The sequence below is a fragment of the Danio rerio genome, chromosome 23 (assembly GCF_049306965.1).
Source record: "Danio rerio strain Tuebingen ecotype United States chromosome 23, GRCz12tu, whole genome shotgun sequence".
In the NCBI taxonomy this organism is placed as follows: Eukaryota; Metazoa; Chordata; class Actinopteri; order Cypriniformes; family Danionidae; genus Danio; species Danio rerio.
The window spans coordinates 20,331,494-20,352,854 of NC_133198.1; the positions used below are offsets into that span (position 1 = coordinate 20,331,494).

General features: G+C 34.6%; 1 protein-coding gene across 13 annotated transcripts; it reads right to left on the reverse strand.

Annotated features, from left to right (window-relative positions):
• Positions 1–463: 463 nt before the first annotated feature.
• On the reverse strand, positions 464–19,934 carry tpd52l2b (tpd52 like 2b). Of its 13 annotated transcripts, none has more exons than XM_021469741.2 (10): positions 19,723–19,914; positions 16,564–16,715; positions 16,265–16,413; positions 13,276–13,335; positions 8,763–8,810; positions 7,323–7,424; positions 4,458–4,484; positions 4,120–4,161; positions 3,840–3,888; positions 464–2,013 (listed from the first exon to the last, which is right to left on the reverse strand). In XM_021469741.2, the coding sequence occupies exons 1-10, from the start codon at positions 19,739–19,741 to the stop codon at positions 1,927–1,929; spliced, it is 735 nt and encodes a 244-aa protein (XP_021325416.1). In that variant the 5' UTR covers positions 19,742–19,914; the 3' UTR covers positions 464–1,926. The 13 variants fall into 13 exon arrangements, with proteins under 13 accessions (XP_021325416.1, XP_021325415.1, XP_005162090.1 ...); XM_021469740.2 differs by having other exon boundaries at positions 4,120–4,164; XM_005162033.4 differs by lacking the exon at positions 13,276–13,335.
• Between the last annotated feature and the right edge of the window lie 1,427 nt (positions 19,935–21,361).

A 21,361-nucleotide genomic window follows, 5' to 3' on the forward strand; every position in this document is an offset into this window, starting at 1 on the left:
TTTAATACAGTAAAACAATGTTGTTTCTTGCCCTGACCTGAATATACAAGTTGCCTAGCCTCTTTCTCATACCGTATTGAATTTGGGTCAAATAATTTAACCTAGATTTAAGCTAAAAATCAACAATTAAAGTTACAATGAACTAAGTATTAAATATTAATCTACCAGGCATGATAGGGCACAATAAGTAATATGAATAAATAAATTGTTTCCAACTAAATCTTAATTTTCCCAAAATATAAAAAATAATGTATTTAATACACCTTTTTTGCTTTGACCCCTTCAACTTTTAAGAAAAACCGAGACAAACCAATAGCTATCACAAGTCAACTTTGCCCCAGTGACCCCTAGCTTTAGCATCTCTGCTGTGGGGAAGGATTAAAATCAATCCTGTGCTTGTCAGTTGAGGCGTACTGCCGCCTGCTGGAAGAGTGCCGTCATGACAAAAACAACCCAAACAAAGGCCATTTGAACGAATGCTTTATTGATATACAAACAACTGACAAAATAAATGAAGCGTTACACCACTGTTGTGTTAAAAGAAAACGACCTCTATTTTAAAGCTATATGGTGCCTGTTCCCCAAACAATAAAATCCCGAAATGACATGTACTAAAATGAACAAAAAAGTCCTTTCCCTCTGAATGTTCACCATCTTTTCAACGTTCACAGATCAACAGTCGCATCCACCCACTAATTCTATGGCATAACACATGGACTACGGGAGAAAGCCATGTGAAATTGGCATCAGTCAATCAAATATAAGTAATCCCTTGTATCCACAGAGGCATGTGATCAACAGCTGTGTATTAAACTAAAACAAGGCCTCCCACCAACACCTATAGTAAATAAAACACTCGGATAGAACAGAGAAAAATATCAAAGCAAAAAAACAGATTACATTTGCTAATAATAGTGAAATATATCCCAATAACATTCAGGTTAAAAAGTGACTGTGCTACCATACAGACTACACTAGTGTTTACGTCTGTTGGGGAAAAATGCCGCTAACAAAAGGAATTTGAATGACTGTGTTACAATTTGGGTTAGTGCACATGAGAACAATTGCATTTTTTATTTGTTTACAATTGACCAGTGATCTTTGTGAAGTGATAATTATGTTTGCGAAACATTCTGACAGGAAAACAAAAAGAGCTTATGGCATTTAATAACAGCATGGCACAAAGCAAAGGCAAGCGATTTCCGTAAAGTAAACACAGCATAAATAAAACATTCCCAACAATCTGAAGAACATAACTGAACGCCAGCAAGAATGAACAAAGATAAGGTAAGATCAAAAATAAATTCATGTAACATGATTTGTTTTCCAGCAGGAGACCAATAAAGCAATACAGAGTGAAAGTGTAAGGCCGACTGAATAGGTCAGACATTCACCAGGTGTACAGCAAAGCAGTGCTTCACATTGTACTGAGAGTAAAAAAACAACTCAACTGAATGCTCAGCAGCATAGAAACCTGCAGTTTGTTGTCTTTGTTGGCCTATAATCCTCCCCCCTCGGGATTTAAATGTTTTTCCTTGGTGTAATTTGTACCCCTCTGCTGTTTGATGAACGCTGCTTGGCAGTAGTTTAAATATAGTTATCTGTTTTCCTTTATATTCATATATATATAGATAGATAGATAAAAGTTATGTAAAAACGTTATGCAAAGCAGTGTAAAATAGTTTCTAATACAAAATGATTCAACATCTTTTGTACAACCTGTGATGATTTCATGTCACAGATGTCCCCTGTACTGTGTGTTTGTGTGTGTTTAGTGAGATGAGCAAGCACATGCTTAGCAGGAGGTGGAGGGGTTTCAGAGGAAGGAGGGATGGAGGAACGCAAGGATTTGGAGAACTGAGTTGTGGGTGTAATCAGGATTCACAAAGAAATGAGATGAGTGTTTGGATGGAGAGAGGCGGGCTCTCAAAATGGAGCGTTTTCCTGCGCGGGTTCCGACTCATTCGGAGAGTGGGCACTTTCACCATTGGCTTTGCCTCCAACCACCTTATACTGAAAGACAAACAACCAAAACATGGTCAATAATGCAAGGAGGATGCTGCTGAAGGAAAAAAATAGTCTGCATAATAGTACACATAATCTTAGAGGGAATTTAAAGGAGACATTCACACTAGTGTGTTTTTATTTTAAAATGTGTATGTTGTAATATGGTTGTGTTATGTACTGTGTTGTTACTTCAGCATTTACGACTCTTGTGAACATAGCTTTTTGAAAATGCTAAGGTTTTAAAATGTTTCATTTGGAAATGCTTGACCACTATAGACGAGGATGAGGTGTGGATCGAAAATGGTGGTGTGGCTATCCACAATCGCTCTCCGATTGGTCTTCTGGACGATTGTGTAATCATTCCTGATTCATTAAACCACTCTCATTTCAACATTTACAGTACAAAACTGGTAGATGGCAAGTATAAATGCAGGCAAAATATGTACATGCCCAGTGAGCATGAATGATCACAGTTTTAGGCTGTATTGTGTGGAGAGATACTGTTGTAGTAAAAGGCCAATATGGACAATGACAAACGCTTTAAATAGAAAAAAGATTGGAATAAACATGCCCTATGGGTCCTCTACAATTCATAAGATTTAAAAAAAGATTTCAAGAAAGATGAAAAGCTGTAATCTACAGTAGGAAAAACAAATACTATGCAAGTCATAGATTACTAGTTTAAAAACTTTTTCAGAATATCTTCTTTTGTGTTCAACAGAAGAAATAATAATTAATAATGTTTGTGACACATAAAAGTTGAGTAGATAATGAAAAAAAATTAGCACGGACATTATACTAACCAAACCAGCTGAATCTTACGAGAAAATGTAAGGAATTTCTTGTTTGTCATTTTAGTTGCTAATTCGTACGAATTCATACGAGTTCAGTCTCAGTCTACAAAATTGTAGGATTTTAAAAAGGAGGTGTGGCACCTAACCCCACCCCTAAATGGATGAGCCAATCGTACTAAATTGTACGAATTAGATTTTACAAATTCGTAAGAATTATCCACTAAATTAAAAAGTTACGAATTGTCGTGAGATTGTGTCGACCAAACTGACACTTAAAGCCCCGGTCAGATGACTCGATTTTTATTGTCGGTTACGAAAGTCACTATGTCAGATTATGCAATTTTTTCTTGATAAAATCTTGACAGGATCAAATGTATGTTTCCTTTTTAATATTAAGATATTTTTCTTTGATATCTAAATGCATATTGCCAGGGTTGCTTATTAAACACTCCCTTGCCTGAACTTGCTGCTGGTGAGATGAGGAAAATGAAAGCACATCAGCACAGAGGAAAATTCAGATGCTCACGACACAATCTTTAAAATAATGACATATTAAAAATGAGCTATTATATATGACAGAGTTTTATAATACAACGATTACAGTGAAGCATTAATTAAATCCTTATTTTCCATGGAGTGAAACGAATCATCACTGCACAGTTGAGTAGTAGACGGGCACAAACAAAAATATAATTTGTATATTTTTCTTATATTCCTTATTTTGTTATAATTTTCATATATTTCGTTTGGTATAATTTGTATCTTAATTTGAATGCATTTTTTGTTTGTCAGTTATCTACTGGATAAACAAGAATAACATTTGAGGTTTAAAACCTCATTAATAATATTTTAAAATAACAGCAGACTTGAGCACAAGAAATTAAATAAATCAATAAATAACAAACCTTGCCAACTACATGATTTTGATCACATTATTGTGTTAGTATTTAAACATATTAAAGCTATTAGAGACAAATCTCAATTGAAACATTAAAAGGTATTTAAAAAATAAGAAATCTGCCAAAAATAAAGCCTTACCTTGATGTTTCCAACTTTGTCCTCAAATGACTTGAAGGTTGGAGAGTTCCTGTTTAACGAAACGTGTGTTAATCCCAAAAGTTCATAAAGACATCACAGTAAATTAGACATAACCCCTGGCTTCAGAAAACAAACTGCTAGATAAAAGCATAAAAGCACAAGCATGCAAAAAACAATCAATCCAGCAGTTTACAGAGTTAAATACCAACACAAACTGCTAACATTTTACAATCCAATGAATCAGAAACATTTGGGTCTGTGGTTCACCGTAGTACTTTACCTCATAGTTGGCATACTTATTGAATGACGAATGGAGTAGTTGCTACTTCGAAAGCATTAAAGGAAGAAAAAAGTTGTGTGTGTTAGAAAAGCGAGCAGGACAGTATTTAAGGCAGCTGTGAGTATGTCGAGCTCAAATTCCTGACCTTTACAAACCACATTTTACACACAATATAGTACAGTGTTTATGCATGAGCAGCGATTTGGATGTAAAGTAACATTAAAACCAATATTATATTTAAATGATAATTAAAGCATTTATTCAAATGAAATATGCTCGGTATTAAAGCAGAGCTCCGTGATGTACATTAATGACTGGATGACATTAATCAGTCTTACCCAAAGGAGTTAGAGAAAGGAAGAGCTCTGTAGACCAAGCAAAGGCAGCAGTTAAAAAGAAACAAGAATAAAACAAAAATCATGTTGGGAGTAAAGCATAACCAATGCAAGCAGAAAAAAACAAATTATTATTTAAACAGGTACAGAGGGCAGGTGGGAAACTAAAAATCTAAAGTGAAACTAAATTCATACCAAAACAAATTAATGAAGGTGAACTACGTGTTAATGACACAAAGTTGATGAATGAAGGATGAGGTTTACACCCCCTGACAAAAGTCTTGTTGCCTATCCAAGTTTTACAAATAATAACTTGACTTCCAGTTGATCATTTGGTATCAGAAGTAAAGGCCTCTTGATTAGGCTTATTTTACCTAAAAAAAAAATATGATCAAGCGTTGATTTTTAATAATTTAATTATGACAGTAAGGTATGACTTTGCTTAGACAATCGTCTTGTCACCTAACAGAAATACTGTACAGTATAGAATATAAAGTCATGGTGCAGTGGAAAAAGAAATAATATTGTGTATGATACCCATGAGCTTGGAGGACTGCATCCATACATCTCTGCAATGACTCAAATAATTTATTAATAAAGTCATCTGGAACAGCAAAGAAAGCATTCTTGCAGGACTCCCAGAGTTCACAAAGACTCTTTGAAGCCTCCTCCATCTTAACACAGCAATGCTCATTAATGTTCATGTCTGGTGACTGGGTTGGCCAATCCTGGAGCACCTTGACCAGGGGTGTCAAACTCAATTCCTGGAGGGCCGAAGCCCTGCACAGTTTAGTTCCAACCCTGCTCCAACACACTTACCTGTAGGTTTCAAACAAGCCTGAAGGACTCAATTAGTTTGATCGGGTGTGTTTAATTAGGGTTGGAACTAAACTGTGCAGAGCTGCGGCCCTTTTGGAACTGAGTTTGACACCTGTGACCTTGACCTTCTTTGCTTTCAGGAACTTTGACATGGAAGTGGAAGTATGAGAAGGAGTGCAATCCTGAAGAATTTGCCCTCTCCTGTGGTTTGTAATGTAATGGGCAGCACAAAGAACTTGATACCTTGGGTTCTTGATGTTGCCATCCACCCATCAGATCTCTCAGACACCCCATACTGAATGTAATCCCAAGCCATGGCTTTTCCTTCACCAAACTTGACTGATTTCTATGAGAATATTGGGTCCATGGGGCTTCCAATAAGTCTTCATAATTGGGATGCAGTTCAAGAAATGATTCATCAGAAAAATCTACCTTCTGCCACTTTTCCAAATGATCAACCAGAAGTCAAGTTATAATTTGTTGCTCTTACAACTGGAATTGACAAGACTTTGTAAGGTAGTGTAGAAGGACAGCAGCAGAAAATTCATTTATTAATGAAGTGATTGATTTACTGAATAAAGAGATTACGATTTCTCTGTCTTTAAGACCGATTATCAAAAGGTTAATGATTTTAACACCAATACTAACTCTAAACTCCAAAGAATATATAGTTTATGTGTAGAATATAATAGGTTATTTCAGCGATTTTTATTGTGGAAAAGTGTCAACGCTTATAATTTGACAGTCAACAAACCCAATAGCCAATGAAACTGCGGTATTTGAAACAAATAGAGGGTGAGGTGTTGATAGAACTTTTATTTGTCCTCAAAGTCAGAAAATAAGCTGAGAAAAGGAGACGACGTAAGAACAATAAAGTACTAAAGATGGTAAAAGCACATGTATGAGGGGATACAAAAGTACAGCAAATTCACTTTTAAACATGCATGAAGCCATTTTGTTCACTTATAAGAGTTTAGGTTAACAGTTCAAGCTCTCAGGTCACTCAGGACCAATTAGATTAAATTAGCTTCAACTTTATTGTCATTACACATGTACAAGACAATGAAATGCAGTTTAGGTCGAACCAGGAGTGCAGAAGCAGCAAGAGCAGGATATAGGTATAAGTTATAAAGTGCAATTATAGAAGTGTTCATGGGAAAAGTAAGTTATGAGGAGAGTGTGCGGGAGTATGAGGGGGAGGCAAGAGAGTCAGTGAGGGGCAGAGTTCAAAAGAGAAGCAGCTCTGGGGAAAATTCAATTATGAATAGGTCATGTTTAAAAATACAGCCCATCCTAAAACTAGCTTTCTCTGCATTCTGTTTGTACTAGGGGTGGTAAAGGAAGTTAAATAAAAGTGTGCAAATAATGGTAAGGCATATGCAGTAAAGTGAACGAGGAGCCAGGAGAACAGGTTCGAGAGAGTTTCGCTTTATGATCTGAGGAGTAAAGAGCCGGATGCAGTTAAAGTGGCTCTGAGCCCAATAATGCTCACTCATGGCTTCACAGTAATGATGATGGATGACAACAGGATGAAACACAAATGCTGAAGAAAGCAGTGGATCAATAACCAAATGAGATGAAAATAGGCAAAGAACGCATGAAGGCTTTGTTCAGACTGTATGCAAATTCAATTTGGTTTTTAATGTAATCAATTACAAAGACTGGTTGAAGATTGGTTGAAATTAGTTTTTATTTCTTTATAAGGATTTCAAAATCAGTACTTTTAGGGTAGATTTTTGCCGCTTGTCTGAACAAAGCAAAAGACAGCCTAAATTAAAATCAAAGGCATGAGATGGAGATCCATTACAGAGCTTTTCAAGCACACTTGAAATAAATAGGTAACAGCAAAGTTAGATGAAATGTATATGGATATAGAAAAGGATCTACAGGTTAGTCCTAATTTACATTATTGTGAATAATGTAATGTTGACGAATTAAAGAAAGCTAAAGTCAAATGTAAGGAATAGTAGAGTCAGTGTAAGTTCGTGACCTGAATAACAGAGGAGAAAGAAAGGAAAAATAAGGGTGGGCATTTTGAATTTTCCATACCTCATGTCACCCAGTTTCCTGCTGATGGCTGTGCCAACGGTGGAGAGGGCAGCTGAGGTCTTCTGTCCAGCCTGAGACAGCGTTTCCTGAGTCTTTTTATACCTGTTAGAGGAAGAGTGCAGAAGGAAGAGGAAGTGGAGTAAAAGAGAGAAGTATAAATATCATATAATACACATTAACATCCATGATGAATTTCCACTTCTCACAAGGGAATCAAAAAAACCAAAGGTGACAAAAACCAGCTAGATTCCATTTGAGTCATTCAAAAACATTAATAATTTCAGTGAATAGGAGCTGAAAAAAAATTAATAAATGTGACTGTTAAAAAGTTTAGGTAGATTAAGATTTTTCTTTAAGCAATTAACAAAACATATAAAATTAATAGTTTTAATCAGCAAAGATGAATGGGCTATATGTACACAGACTATTACTTTTCAGCCAGGCAGCCCAAGAGCATTACATAATTGTCATGTATAAAATCTGACTTCGTTAAAAATCAGTGGTCTTCACTGCCTGTTAGATATCCGATATAAAATGGTTCTCAGACAGGATAAGAAGCACTGCATAATTTCCCCCTGCCATGTCTTTAAAATATGACAGTTTATTTTACCGCAGTATTTTCAATGGAATTTCTGTGCTAGCCTGTTGCTACTGATGGCGTTAGCAGTTACAGTGGTCTTTCATCTCATTTTACGCTTGAACAGCTAAATGACTGTTAAAGTTTATTTAACTGAATGTATTGTAATTACATTACTACATCAATGCTGTAAAAGCAACCTTATGAAAGGCTTTAGAACTCTTGCCATGCATAGAGCCCATTAAACTGATTAAAAACGGAAATGTTTGGAACTATTGTACAATTAAATCGTTTTACTAATTCAAATGCTGTTCTATTGGCCTTTATAGGCATTAAAGAATCTTGAAAAATAGATCATAGATTATGGTTTGAATAATAATTCCAAAAAAGAGCAGCACAAATGGTTTTAATCCGATGTAATAATAATAAGAAGAAATGTTTCTTGAACGACAAATCATCCTAGAATGATTTTCAAGGATCGTATGATATTAACAACTAGAAGAATGATATCACAGCAACATTTTAAATGATAAAATATACTTAAACAGTGATTCAATCATATTTCAGAATGCTACAGTTTTGTACTGTTTTGCTTATCAAATAAATGCAGCAGTGGTGAGCATAAAAATCTTAAAAATCCCAAACTTTTAAACAGTTTATGCACACTACAAATCATACTAGTAAAAAAAAAAAAAAAAGCAATATGTTTGTAATAACCAATAATAACCCTGTGATAACCAAAAACCCAGCAACGAAATGTCTGCAAACCACAGCAAGCCAACCTAAACCAAACCTTTAACCCTGAGCGGCCATAAAGAGACCTTCAAAACACACAAATGAACATAAAGAATGAATGAACTCACACTTCAGAGCTGGTAATGTCATCCAGAGTGGAAGAAGCTGAAAGATATCTACAAACGAACAGGGTAATGCATTCACATCTGCACTCGAACAACCACAATGTGCTAGAAGCACACACAGCACTTTGAAATGATGATAATTGGTTATGATGCCTCACAAGCAGAATGCAAGTGCTGGTAAACAAAACAGCTAGCAAAGCAACACAAGTATCACTCAAATCATTCTTAGAAGCACAAACTCCAGGCGTTTAACTGTTAAAAAACATAAGATCGAGTATGTTTGAGCTTTCAAGTCAACTTGAAAGACAAAATGGCATTACAAACTGCCTTAGCTATTGCAGAAACGATTAGCCTGTTAGCGCAGAGGATATTGCAAAGTAGATCTAATGATGTAATGTTCATGATTACAGCAAGTGCACACAAAACAGCAGGATGGTTTCAGCAAGCACACGTTGATTTGTGTTGCCGCAGACGTGGCACTTGTTCATCTGAATGTGACATGACTTTCCTTACGAACACAAACATATGCTCTTTCAGTAGACGTCTCTGTCTGGATGTGTATAAAGAGGGAAGTGGGAGATCTCCCACTCACTCGTGATAGCGTAGCCTGTCTGACAGGTTTAGATGTGAACTGCAACTACATAAAGACTGTTGCTAGAATTCAAATGAATAAAGCTAAACATAGGCTCATCACAAGGCCCAATTTCAGATTATGATGAAGCTGGGTCTATATAGCGTAATATGTCACAACTCATGTTACATGTTGAAGTTTTGTTTTGCTAGCACACATTGTTATTCTTTAGGTGAAAGTCTGACCATTTGATTCTAAGTTAAAGTAACTTTTTTTTTTTGACGTCAGTTTGATGGATTTAGCCACAGTATTCTTAACCGCTCCTCTCTTACTGTGTGGTACAAAGGGATGTCTTTGTTAGTACAAAGTCTCAGCAACTTTAGATTCTTGCTGACTAGGCCTGTCACAATAATCAATATATTGACTTATTGAGCAATACATGGGCATGACCTCAATAATTTTTAATGATGCAATACATATTGTTCAAGAACAAAAATTTCAATTAAAAACTAGTGATAGTTGAAAAGAGGTGTCCACATGATCAACGCAATCTTACAGCAATTTTTAACTTTTTAATTTAGTAGGCTAATTCGTACAAATTCATACAATTTAGCACGATTTGCTCATCACCCAATGACAGTTGAGGGTTTAGGGGCAGGGTTGGGTGCCACGCCTCCTTTTTAAAATTGTACATTTTCATACGAATGAACTCGTTAAATTCGTACATGAAGTGGCTTCCCTATTGCGGCGATCGTTGTTTTGCATGCATAAAAGTTAGAGTCAATAAGCAAAATAGATGTAAATAAAACGTCTATTTTTCCATTCAACGAGATTCAATCTATATTGCACGATTCGCTGTAGTACGTTACGGTCAAAAACTGTGTGCTTCCTACCAACCTCTTTTTTAATGCAGTTAAGCCACAGTATAGTATCGTACAAACACCTAGTGGCCAAATGGTATTATACAATGTATGGCTCCAACAGTACGAATTAGCCACTGAACTGACAAAATGTATAATATTTACATTTTCCCATGAGATCAGGCTGAAATGATCTACACTTCAAATCTTTTAGAAATGTGATGATTCACAAATAAGGTTAAAAGCCATTTTACTAGGACATTTACATGTCCTATTGTCACTTGAAAGTGTTTATGCATATTTATATACTGTGGTATAATCAATGAATAAGCATAGGCATAAATTGGTCTTAAAATTATAATAATATAATTTATCACAAATATTCGATGACTATACACAGTACATCGCAAAACAAAAAACTATCATGACAGGCCTAACTTCAAAATCATTGTAAAAACTATTTATTCAAATGATTTATCTATCTAATTGCATATTTGCTGTTAATTTACTCACCCTCTGGATATCCAAGATGTGGGTGACTTTCCTTTTGTGGGGCATTAAAGATGATTTTTTTGCTGAATTTCTTTAGTGAGTCATTTAAAGAAAATGTATACCATTAACATATACTGATCAAAAAGGCAAGTGAAGACATTCATTATGCTACAGAAATTCACTTTAACACCACTTCAGAATGACTCTGTTTTTAGTGTCACATGATCCTAAAGTTCGAATGGATGCTGACAATTCTGCTTCACCTTAATGGGAATAATTTAGAGTATAGAAATATAGTATTTAGAGGACATGGTTTATGTTTATATTCCAATACTATTTTACCGAGGTGCTGCCTATCTGTATTGCTAAATAGCGTTTTTAGAGTTTTTTTTAAAATATTTTTACAAAATTAAATTAATCTCAAAATTTTGAACAGTAGCAGCATACAGTATATGGGGAACTAATGTAGCATTTAAAGTCCGCATGAACCAGAGGTTGTTGATATACTTCTAACTAAAATGGAATATTGAGTAGGGGGGTGGGGCTTTCTTTTGCACATCATTCTCGGTTGTTGCTAGATCATATTTTATCATGTATTTTATTAGCGTCTACCCCACCCCAACCCTAAACCCAACAATCATAGTAACGTAAAAACAATTGTTGCACTGAGTATTATTTTTGATATCTATTAAATTACCCAATAAATTGTATTTTTTAATGCTTACCCCCACCCCAACCATCACAGAACAATAAAAATATTAATTATTTGCATAGTGTCATAAAAAATGCAGTTATATTGATGTGCATATCGCACTTCCGGCTCTCCGCGAATCCAATCTAGACTTCACCATCATTCTGTCATAGCAAACTTACGGTAAGAGGGGCGTGTTTAAGGTTATTAATATACAGTTGCTATGGAAGCCCTCAGGTTGACATCAACAGAAGAATCACCACTCCAAACATGGAAGCAGATGGTCAGACTTTGAAGATTACCAAACAAGCTTTTTTTAGTGGATTAATTATTTACTTAAAAATAACAAGTGTTAGATAATTGAAAAAAGTCAGGTAATGGAAAAACTAACTTTTATGTTCAGAATGAAAATTTATATTTTCAGGAAGGGCTGGGAAAAATGGTTGATACAAATGGAATATAAACACATCCCCATTTCCGTTAATTGTAATTGAAAAAATATATAAGAATTATATGCCTTTGGCTTTTTTATTTCTTATTTCTTACATGCAAGTTTATGTGGTGTGTATATATAGGTAATTATGTAAGTGCATATTGATATATGTGTGTGTATGCATGTAATTATATCCAGTTAAAGTCAAAATTATATTAGATATTTTACTAGATATTTCATGACTCTTTTATACAGCTTAAAGTGACATTTAAAGGTTTAACCAGGTTAATTAGGTCAACTAGGCAGGTTAGGGTAATTAGGCAAGTTATTGTATAATAATGGTTTGTTCTGTAGACTATGACAAAAAAAAAACCCTAAAGGGCCTAATAATTGTGTCTTTAATATGATGTTTAAAAAATTAAAAACTTCTTTTACTCTAGCCGAAATAAAACAAATAAGACTTTCTCCAGAAGAAAAAACATTATCAGACAAACTGTGAAAAATTCCTTGCTTTCTTGAACATCATTTGGGAAATATTTAAGGAAGAAAAAAAATTCAAAAGGGGGCTAATAATTCTGACATCAACAGTATGTTAGCATGTTTTTTTCTGTTAAATTATTGCTTACTATATTGTAAAAAAATTAACTACATAAAATTAAAGGTAAAAAAATATGTTAGCTAGCAAAATTAACATTGTAAATTCTTTTTTTTTTTCGGACTAAGTATTTACATAAAAAAACACATTTATATAGAGACAAATAATTTCAATAGGCAAAGATCAAAGGCTGATAATTCACACATGGTAAACAAATGCAACATATCATTTAAAGAAGCACACAGCTGTAAGATCCTGAAAGTTTCAGACACGAAGGAGTAGTCAACTATTTGCATGCATGGGTGGACAAAATAACGTACTAAAACAGAACAGTGAAAAATATGCGAGACATGACTCAACGTTGCAAACACCCACTTTAACATGAAGTGAAAAAAATACCACTAGCTCTAACCATGTCCACCAAGCTGCTATTTTCTCCTATAATAGTCTTTGTTTTTCAATACTGTGAATGTGTTCAGTTAGTCTTCAGTTAGTTGACAAGTTATTGCTACAGGAGACCACGTCATAACCTCTACAAAAAAAACATACATTTTTATATGAGAGGCAGGCTTTGGTTATTTGTGTTAGACTGTACCTGTAATGGACGGTCCATTTAACATATCAAGGTCTGAGCATGTGAATACCTGAATCTTTGACATTCTGCATTAACTCTTTTTTGATTACCAGAAGCAGAAAACACCCGAAGAATCAAGTATGTTTCCCGCTGTTTATAGTGAGATGTCAAGGGTTGAGCTCTGGATTTAGGTGTTCATGTGCTCTGTTTATTGACGGTTCAGAGACAGGTGAGAGAAACTCATGCATTTACTGCAAATACACTCTGTGTAAATATGTGCCGACACAGTCAAAGACTTACATATCACACCCTTTAACCTTCTCATTCCACTGGCCCAGCTTTTCTGACATTGTCACATAGCTAAAAAACACAGACGCAGTTATGTGCTGAACAGCACATCACTAAAGCAGAGAGAGAGGGGTTACAACTTATCTTTTACTGTCTTAAATTACTGTGACATTTTCTGACACTGGTTTGAAGTACTGACAGACTGAGGTATTCGCCTGGCAAATTATTCTGCTGATTTCTGGCCAAACTGAGTTAACGTTAGTTAAACAGAAGCTCAAAATTCAACACTCATAATGTATTTAAATTCTGGCTATGATTTTATGTTGCATGTCAAATATGAATTTACTGCAATTTGCAAAAAGTATAAGTTAATATATAAATACTTAAGTATAAGTTTTAAGTATCAAGTATAAACAATAAAGCTGACTGACCTGCATATACATCAACAATCCCTTTAATCCCTTACAAACCTTTTTGTGTTTCCTTTTTCTGTTTATGACAAAATAAGATATTTTGAAAAATGTTTGAATCCAGTAATCAATAACACTTCCATAGTGGAAAAACAAATAGTGTGGCAGGTTTAACAGGTTTCTAATATTTTTCAAAAAATGTATTTTGTGTTCAACAGAAACTTTGTGACAAGTGAAGGGTGAGTAAATGATGACAACATTTTCAGTTTTGGGTGGACTCTCCCCTAAACAACTGTCATATTATATCAAAATCATATAGAAAAATCATATTTGCTGTAAATACTCATTTACCTCAGTAGCTACGGTTCCATCCACCTACTTTTATGCGCATTTTGGAGATATAAAAAAAAAAAACGGTTGATGAAAACATCAAGATGCACATACATTTTGAAAATGCGGATAAAAACATTTGCGCATGACTGAGTAGAATAAACTTTTTATTTAATAAAAAAAGATGCGCATAAACTATGATTGAAACACTTTTACTGAACCAATTCCATTGTGTGCGTTAAAATAGTCATCTAATTTTTGTATTTGAGATCATGAGATGCAATGTGTGTTAAGAGATAAACCAGAAGGCTGAGCACACTGTACCTGTAATGTTGCTTTGGTCATTCTAAAATACCAAAACCATTTCAGTCTTAGTGTTATTATATTATTAATTGTTTCAATGTTTAGCAGTTTAATAGTCACCCAAGTAAAATTGGTAACACTTTACAATAAGGTTCATTAGTTAATGCATTTACTAACATGAACTAATCATGAATAACACTTGTGCAGCATTTATTAATCATAATTGAACATTTACTAATGCATTATTACCATTTAAGTCCATGCTTGTTAACATTAGTTAATGCACCATGAGTTAACATGAACTGCTGTGATTTCATTAACTAACATTTACCAACATGAATAAATACTGTAGTAAATGTGTTGTTCATTGTTTGTTCATGTTAGTAAATGCATTAATTAACATTAACTAATGTACCTTATTGTAGAGTGTGACCAAAATTTAATAACTTTATACAGTAATTTTACCTCAATGTCGGGACAGATCCACACAGATCCGGCAGTAGTACTAAATAAACGACATAAGATCAGCTGATTTGCAGAGGATAATAACTAATGTGCGTCCTGGCTTTATTTATAATGTACATAGAGCAAATGTGCTTGTGACATGCAGTTGTGAGAGCAAATTACAAGGGTCGCGCAATTTAGGTTTGAAAATACAGAAATCTGTATTTATACGGAAGAATCACATCACTGCACAGCTTCTCCCAATGCAGCAAATTCCATTTATACTTTTGATATTTGGCTCCAGTTTATCAGGAAGTGACGATTTTGTTCTCTTTGACTTATTGGATGGAAACGCTGCTTTATTCGCACATCTTTTATTTGATAATACAGTTTTGCACATACATTTTATTTGCATCTTTGGATGGAAACGTAACTAATGACAACTTTCACACTTACAACTCTGAGATATTAAAATCCATTGTCAAAAAATTGTCCAACCTCCATAAAAAAGGAGGTGGGGGGTTAGCATAAGTCAAAAACTACTTCAAACATGCTTATTGGTTAGCAGAAACTACATAAAAACAACATATAACTAAAGCTGCCAAAAATAAGTCTAATATTGACCCCTGCAAACCTGAAGCTACTGAGGATGCAGTGTACTGGATCACACCGTACAAAGCACTACACAAGTAGTAGTAAAATAATTACACTGAAGGACTTTCAGTTGACGCCAGATGCCCAATAATATACACAGAAAACAATGACCACCTCCACTGTATGAACATGCAATCAAGAGCTTTTTCTAATGCTGAGTTCACACTAGCTACAAAACACTGTATCACTCTCTCTAGTTTTCTCATTTGATGTTTTCCCTTTATGCAATCTTCTAGCTTGAGTTCAATTATTTGAACTTGTGTGGTCGATGCAATTGAGGTGAAGTTCCCTATAAATGCCTTACATATTCCACATTGTTTGCCCTGAAAATTGGTCTCTATTAGGGTGTTTGCATTGAATTTGTATATAATTCACTGCTGTGAATACTAAACTCCACGTTTGATGTAAACTCATGCTTTCAAGAGGTAATGTGCACCACACCTGCGACTCTCTATTTTTAGGCTGATTTCCAGCAGAATAAAGCGAGAGGGATGTCTGTGAGCTGGTGGTGAGCATATTGCAGGTGGATTAGTCAGAAAGGCTTTGGTTTTGCAATGAATTCCTCCACTTAAGGCAGCAGCAACAGGATCTGCCATCATACAGAGTCATTACCCATTCGCCATATCAACAAACCCATTTTATTTCAAATTTTATCTGGCAATATGTCAGATTACTTATTCCTGAAGGGTCATCAACAAACCACTTTTGTTTAAAATTTTGTCTAAAATGACATCAAATCAATGTGTCTTTTTCAGGGTCTTGCGGGCATTGAGGGCTCAACTCTGCATCTGGCAACCCAGAAGTCTGTACCTGTTGCGTCCTTGGTTTGAGTAAGCAGGACATGAGTAAGGCATACTTACGCATTTGAGGTCTGGACATCTTGCCAGCTTTTAGTGATGTTCTGTTTAAACTCAGTCAGGGGGCTGAGGCCCAGTTTGCGCTTCAGCTCTGATGCATGGCGCTCTTTAGCTGACAACACCTGCCGCAAGGTGTTAATCTCCTCCTCTACCTGCCACAGGAATGTCACAGATTATTTTTTTAAGAAGAAAGTGAACAAAAATAAATAAATACATGAATTCTGAATAAATGCAAATTCAGCCTTGATCTGAAGACATATTCAGAGAAGATCTTCAGCCTCATGGAGGTTGCAGGCGTTTACCTTGGTGAGCTCCAGTCTGAGTTCCTCTGCCTCTTCTTCTGTCAGGCCTGGAGGGAGAGTCCCAGGACTCACAGCTGCTGCGCCTCTCTCTTCAGGCAAGTCTGAGATCGAGTCCGAGCCCAGACCTTTGTGTGGCGAGTTCAGATTGATGTCTGTAAGAAAATGAGGATGTGTTGAGTAATATAAATGGCTGATTACGTTATCAATTAACTTAAAACATTTTTACCATACTTTTCAAATCACTGTTTTGAATTGGTTTATATAAAAACAGGAAAAGCAGCACAGTGTTGCTAGTTTCACAACTAAGTTCAGTTTAATATTTCATATTTGTATAATGATGGATTTCTGTATAATGATACAAATATGATCATAAATACTAGCCAACGTCTGATGCTGTATTTTTGCCACTTTGAATTTGAGTTGACATCTAAGCAGTCTACATTTCTGCTAAGAAACACTAAACATTGTGCTGTTTTAGCTGATTTCTGAACATAATTTGCATTCATATTTATTGCCTATTTTTAAATACATTTTAACAGGTCATTTGTTAAAAAAATTAAATAGAAACATAAATATTAGAAATTGTACATTTTAAATTCTAAATTTAACAGTTTTTCTTATTAACAAGCTCTATACGTTCACATTGAGTACTTACAGAAAAATATTTATGCTCTATATTTGAAAATAAAGAATTATGTAGTCCATTTTTATACATGTTGCTGCTAGTGTTGCAGAAATTGCATGTGCATTTACTTTTAGCGCTCCAAATTCACTCTGAGCAGACATTTAACCATTGTAGTCTTTATTGACTGGGGAAAAAAGAACCTAAAATAATGACCCATCCTGCACTGCACTGATTTTTGACCAATCAATTGCTCTCTAAAAAAACAACAGAACATCCCGCCCCTAATAGCACCAGCAACCGCCATGTAGGACTGCACAATATTGAAAAATTACACATTGCATTAATTTTTTTATTCTGCCTTATATATTGTGATATAAATACAATTTCACAAGATGAGTTGAATGAATGTTTGTAAAGAATCTATCATTTTAGTTTGATTGGGAAGAATCTGTAGGCGAGTGCATAAAATATAATAAACAATTTACAAGCATAGATTAATTTAATAAAGTAAAATATGCTAATTAACATTCAGCGTTTTATTGTTTTTCAGTAGAGTCGAAATGTATTCAGGTATACAGTAATAGATAAATGTAAAAATAATACTGCATAGTCTTCGCTTTATAAACAATTCCAAAAAATTAATCGTTATTAATTTTTCAAAGTTACAAACGGTACATTTTCTTATGTATGACTGACTGCTTTTAAAACCCTCACAGTCACAGGCCTCAAAAACACTTGCAAAATTGCATATACTCACGATCTGACTATTGCGAATGATCACATTGCGATATCGATGCTGAAACAGTATATTGTGCAACCCTATAGCCAACCATGCAGTAAATTAGAAAAACAAATTTTTTCCTTAAAATATAGATCAGATATTGATCTTTTGTAGTTTTTTGATTTGTAGCGTCAAAACTTCCTTTTTCACAAGTATGTCACCACTGAGAGAACAAAAAAATAAAGATTCTTTAATGTCTCCAGTAATTTCTATATTTGTTTTATCCTGTCACCATGAATCCAACCACACTTCACAAGACAGATCTAAATTAAAAAGCAAAAAATTAAACAACGAATGAAGAAATTCATTTCACTGCAGTAAAATAAAAAAGCAATCACACCATGTTATGAATGAATGTATTGGATTCAAGATAGAGATTCCCTGCTGGTGACATGAAAAGGGGTTCTTGCTGTATGTATGAGAACCCAAGTAAATAACTTGATGAGAGTGGCAGGAAAAATTATGGAACTGAGACACTTGGTTCGCTACAAGACATCTTTGTGTTGTGCATAATTTAACAAGCCAACAAGATTTCATCAGACTCTTTGCATGTGTTGTTTTTGGAATTTGATCTGATGAATTCTGGCAGAAGATATAAGGTTCCACTATGCAAGTATAATAGATATGAACATTCTTTTGTTCCTGATTAATTTAAACAATGAGCAAGAAGGGAAGAAAGATCAAAAGAATAAGATAACATTGGTTGGCATAACAGAGGGCAGTGGGTGCACATTGTATTTTTAGATTATTTTTTTAATAGAGGAGTTTGCATGTTCCTCCTGTGTATACGTGGGTTACCTCCGGGTGTTCCGGTTTACCCCACAGTCCAAAGACATGCGGTACAGGCGAATTGGGTAGGCTAAATTGTCCGTAGTGGATGAGTGTGAACGAGTGTGTATGGATGTTTCCCAGAGATGGGTTGCGGCTGGAAGGGAATTCGCTGCGTAAAAAAAGAGCTGGATAAGTTGGCGGTTCATTCCTCTGTGGCGAGCCTGGATTAATAAAGGGACTAAGCTGAAAAGAAAATGAATGAATGTTTTAATGGAACTGTATTTATATTAGAAGGTATTTTAGGGTTAGAGTTTTGTGGGTATCTATGTACAACATAACTTTTTTTCTAAAACAAATTTCTCCAAAGGGAGAGAATACATTTTACCTTCAAATGTTCCTTAAGCTTAATTAAAAACAATATATAATTGATATATTTATTGACTCTAGGTTTTCAACGATTGAACACACGTGTACGCAGTCCAAAGGTTTCACAGATCAAACCGTGCTCAATTTAGGTCAGTCTGTGAGGGGGTGTCACTTGGGTCTGAGTTATATTAATGAGGCATGTCATCAGGCCCTCGATGACCCTAAACTGCTCATTTAAATAACATCACATAACCTGACCACAGACAAAACGACAAGCGATGTCTCAACTCATGAGTTCATGTTGAAAACCCAAATCCAAATACGTGAAAACGCAAAGCGCACGAGCAATAACGTTATGCAGGATATAGTTTCACCACTGCACGTGTGATTTAGATACAAATCAAATCAATGTAACGTTAACAATACAAATCTGCCCTCAGCTGTCCCGTGTTGTTGTTGTGCATTAGTAACCCGATCGCCTGCCCTGCCCTTATCTCCCCTTCTCCAGCGCACATTCACCGCGCTGGGATCCAGAGATAAGGCTTCAGTTATTTGACATTACGCGACAAACGCAACAACTGTTATGAACGCGCTCGACTTCTTTGTTTTTGTTTACCTTGATTGGCGGTGTCCATGTCGTCGAGTTTAGCTCTTCAAAACGCTGTCTTGACGGTAAAAGAATTGAGAGGACTGTGCAAAAACCTGGTAACGTGTCTTCCCTCTTCTATCAAAACATCCAAAAGCGCCTGACAAGCCCACAGCAGAACCCGAGCGATCAGCCAGCTCAGCTTGAAGAGCTGCCCAGTGTGCTGTTCTTCCGGCGCTGTCAGATGACGTTGGACGCGACCCTTTTTCTGCTATCAAGTTATAATAATAATTTACTTTAAGAGACGGATTTGCTTGTCATCCAAAGCAGTTTTCACTGTTATTATTGCAATACCTACAGGTATAAAAATGTAAATGAAAAGTTTCCAATCTTATTCGAAAATTACTCCAGCCCTCCCCTTACTGAAATCAATAAAACATTTTGGACTAATAAACATCTAAGACAAATTATTATCCAATATTGCTTCTCCTATCAAGTATTAAGAAATAAAGTTTTTAATTCATAAATAAAAATACTGTTAAACATTTCCAATTCTCCCCAAGGCAAAAGAAGTACAATTTAAATATTAAATACCCTTCTAATAGGTTTTTACACTTTAAATTTAATTCAGAAAATTCACCATGCCATTTATGTAAACACTTAATTGAAGACACAGAACACATGTTTTTTACTTGGAGCTCTGTTCAAATGTTTTGGAAAAAAGTGCAAGACTGTTTGATAATAAAGAATGTGGATGCAGAAGGTTTGACTTTTACATTCCAAGATGTACCGTAAGGAATCACTAAAGGTTGTTCTGTTTTACGCGATTTTATAAATATTACCGTTGTATTAAGCAAATATTTTATTTATTAACATTAATTATATTTCAAAACACCTCCACTACACAGTGTCTTTTTAAAAGAACTTAAAATCTTTTTGGATGCCCTGGCTAAAATGAAAACAAAAAATGCCTCAAAATGTTTAATTTATTTGTATCATATAAATTGCCATAGCCAATATCTGTTTTATAATGATTTATTTTTTGTTTGTTTGTTTGTTTTTTCGCTTTTAGTTTTATTTTAGTTTGGATGACTTTTGTAATTCACATTTTTTTTTTGTATTTTTGCATATTATTTTGTGTTTAGCCTTCCATGTGTGCAACATAATTTGTAAAGTCGAATGCCATTTTGTTGTATTTGGATTTTATTTTTCCAAGAAAAAAATAAATAAAAAAATAAATAAAAAATAGCTTTGAAAAACATAATTGGTCTATAAAATGTAAATGATTATTTCAAAAAGATTGCATTTCTATGAATGAAATTAAAACACACCTTTTGGGAAATTGTAGTTGTCAGAAAACACATGTGTCTAGGTGTGAGCATTGATTTATTTATCAAATACTATGCCACATTTATTTCTATAGCATTTTACACAGATAAAGTTTATACAGATCAACAGAAAAAAATAAAAGTAAATAAAAGCCATAACAGTATTACATTTTATTAGTGTACAAGTCTTCAAATTTTTGTTTCAATATTTTAAAAATGTATTATTTCAAAATATATCAAAGTATTCCTTCAAAATATTGATGATATGCAATTGAGTAATGTTTCTAGTTCCATTTTTAATGGAGTTAATATATTTTTGTTAAAGGGTCACAAAACACCAA

Coding starts and splice junctions, on each gene's coding strand:
- tpd52l2b (XM_021469740.2), bottom strand. Junction 4,485..7,322: donor AGGAAACTGGGTGACATGAG/GTATGGAAAATT, acceptor CTTGGTCTACAG/AGCTCTTCCTTTCTCTAACT. Junction 4,165..4,457: donor CCTTTCTCTAACTCCTTTGG/GTAAGACTGATT, acceptor ATGCTTTCGAAG/TAGCAACTACTCCATTCGTC.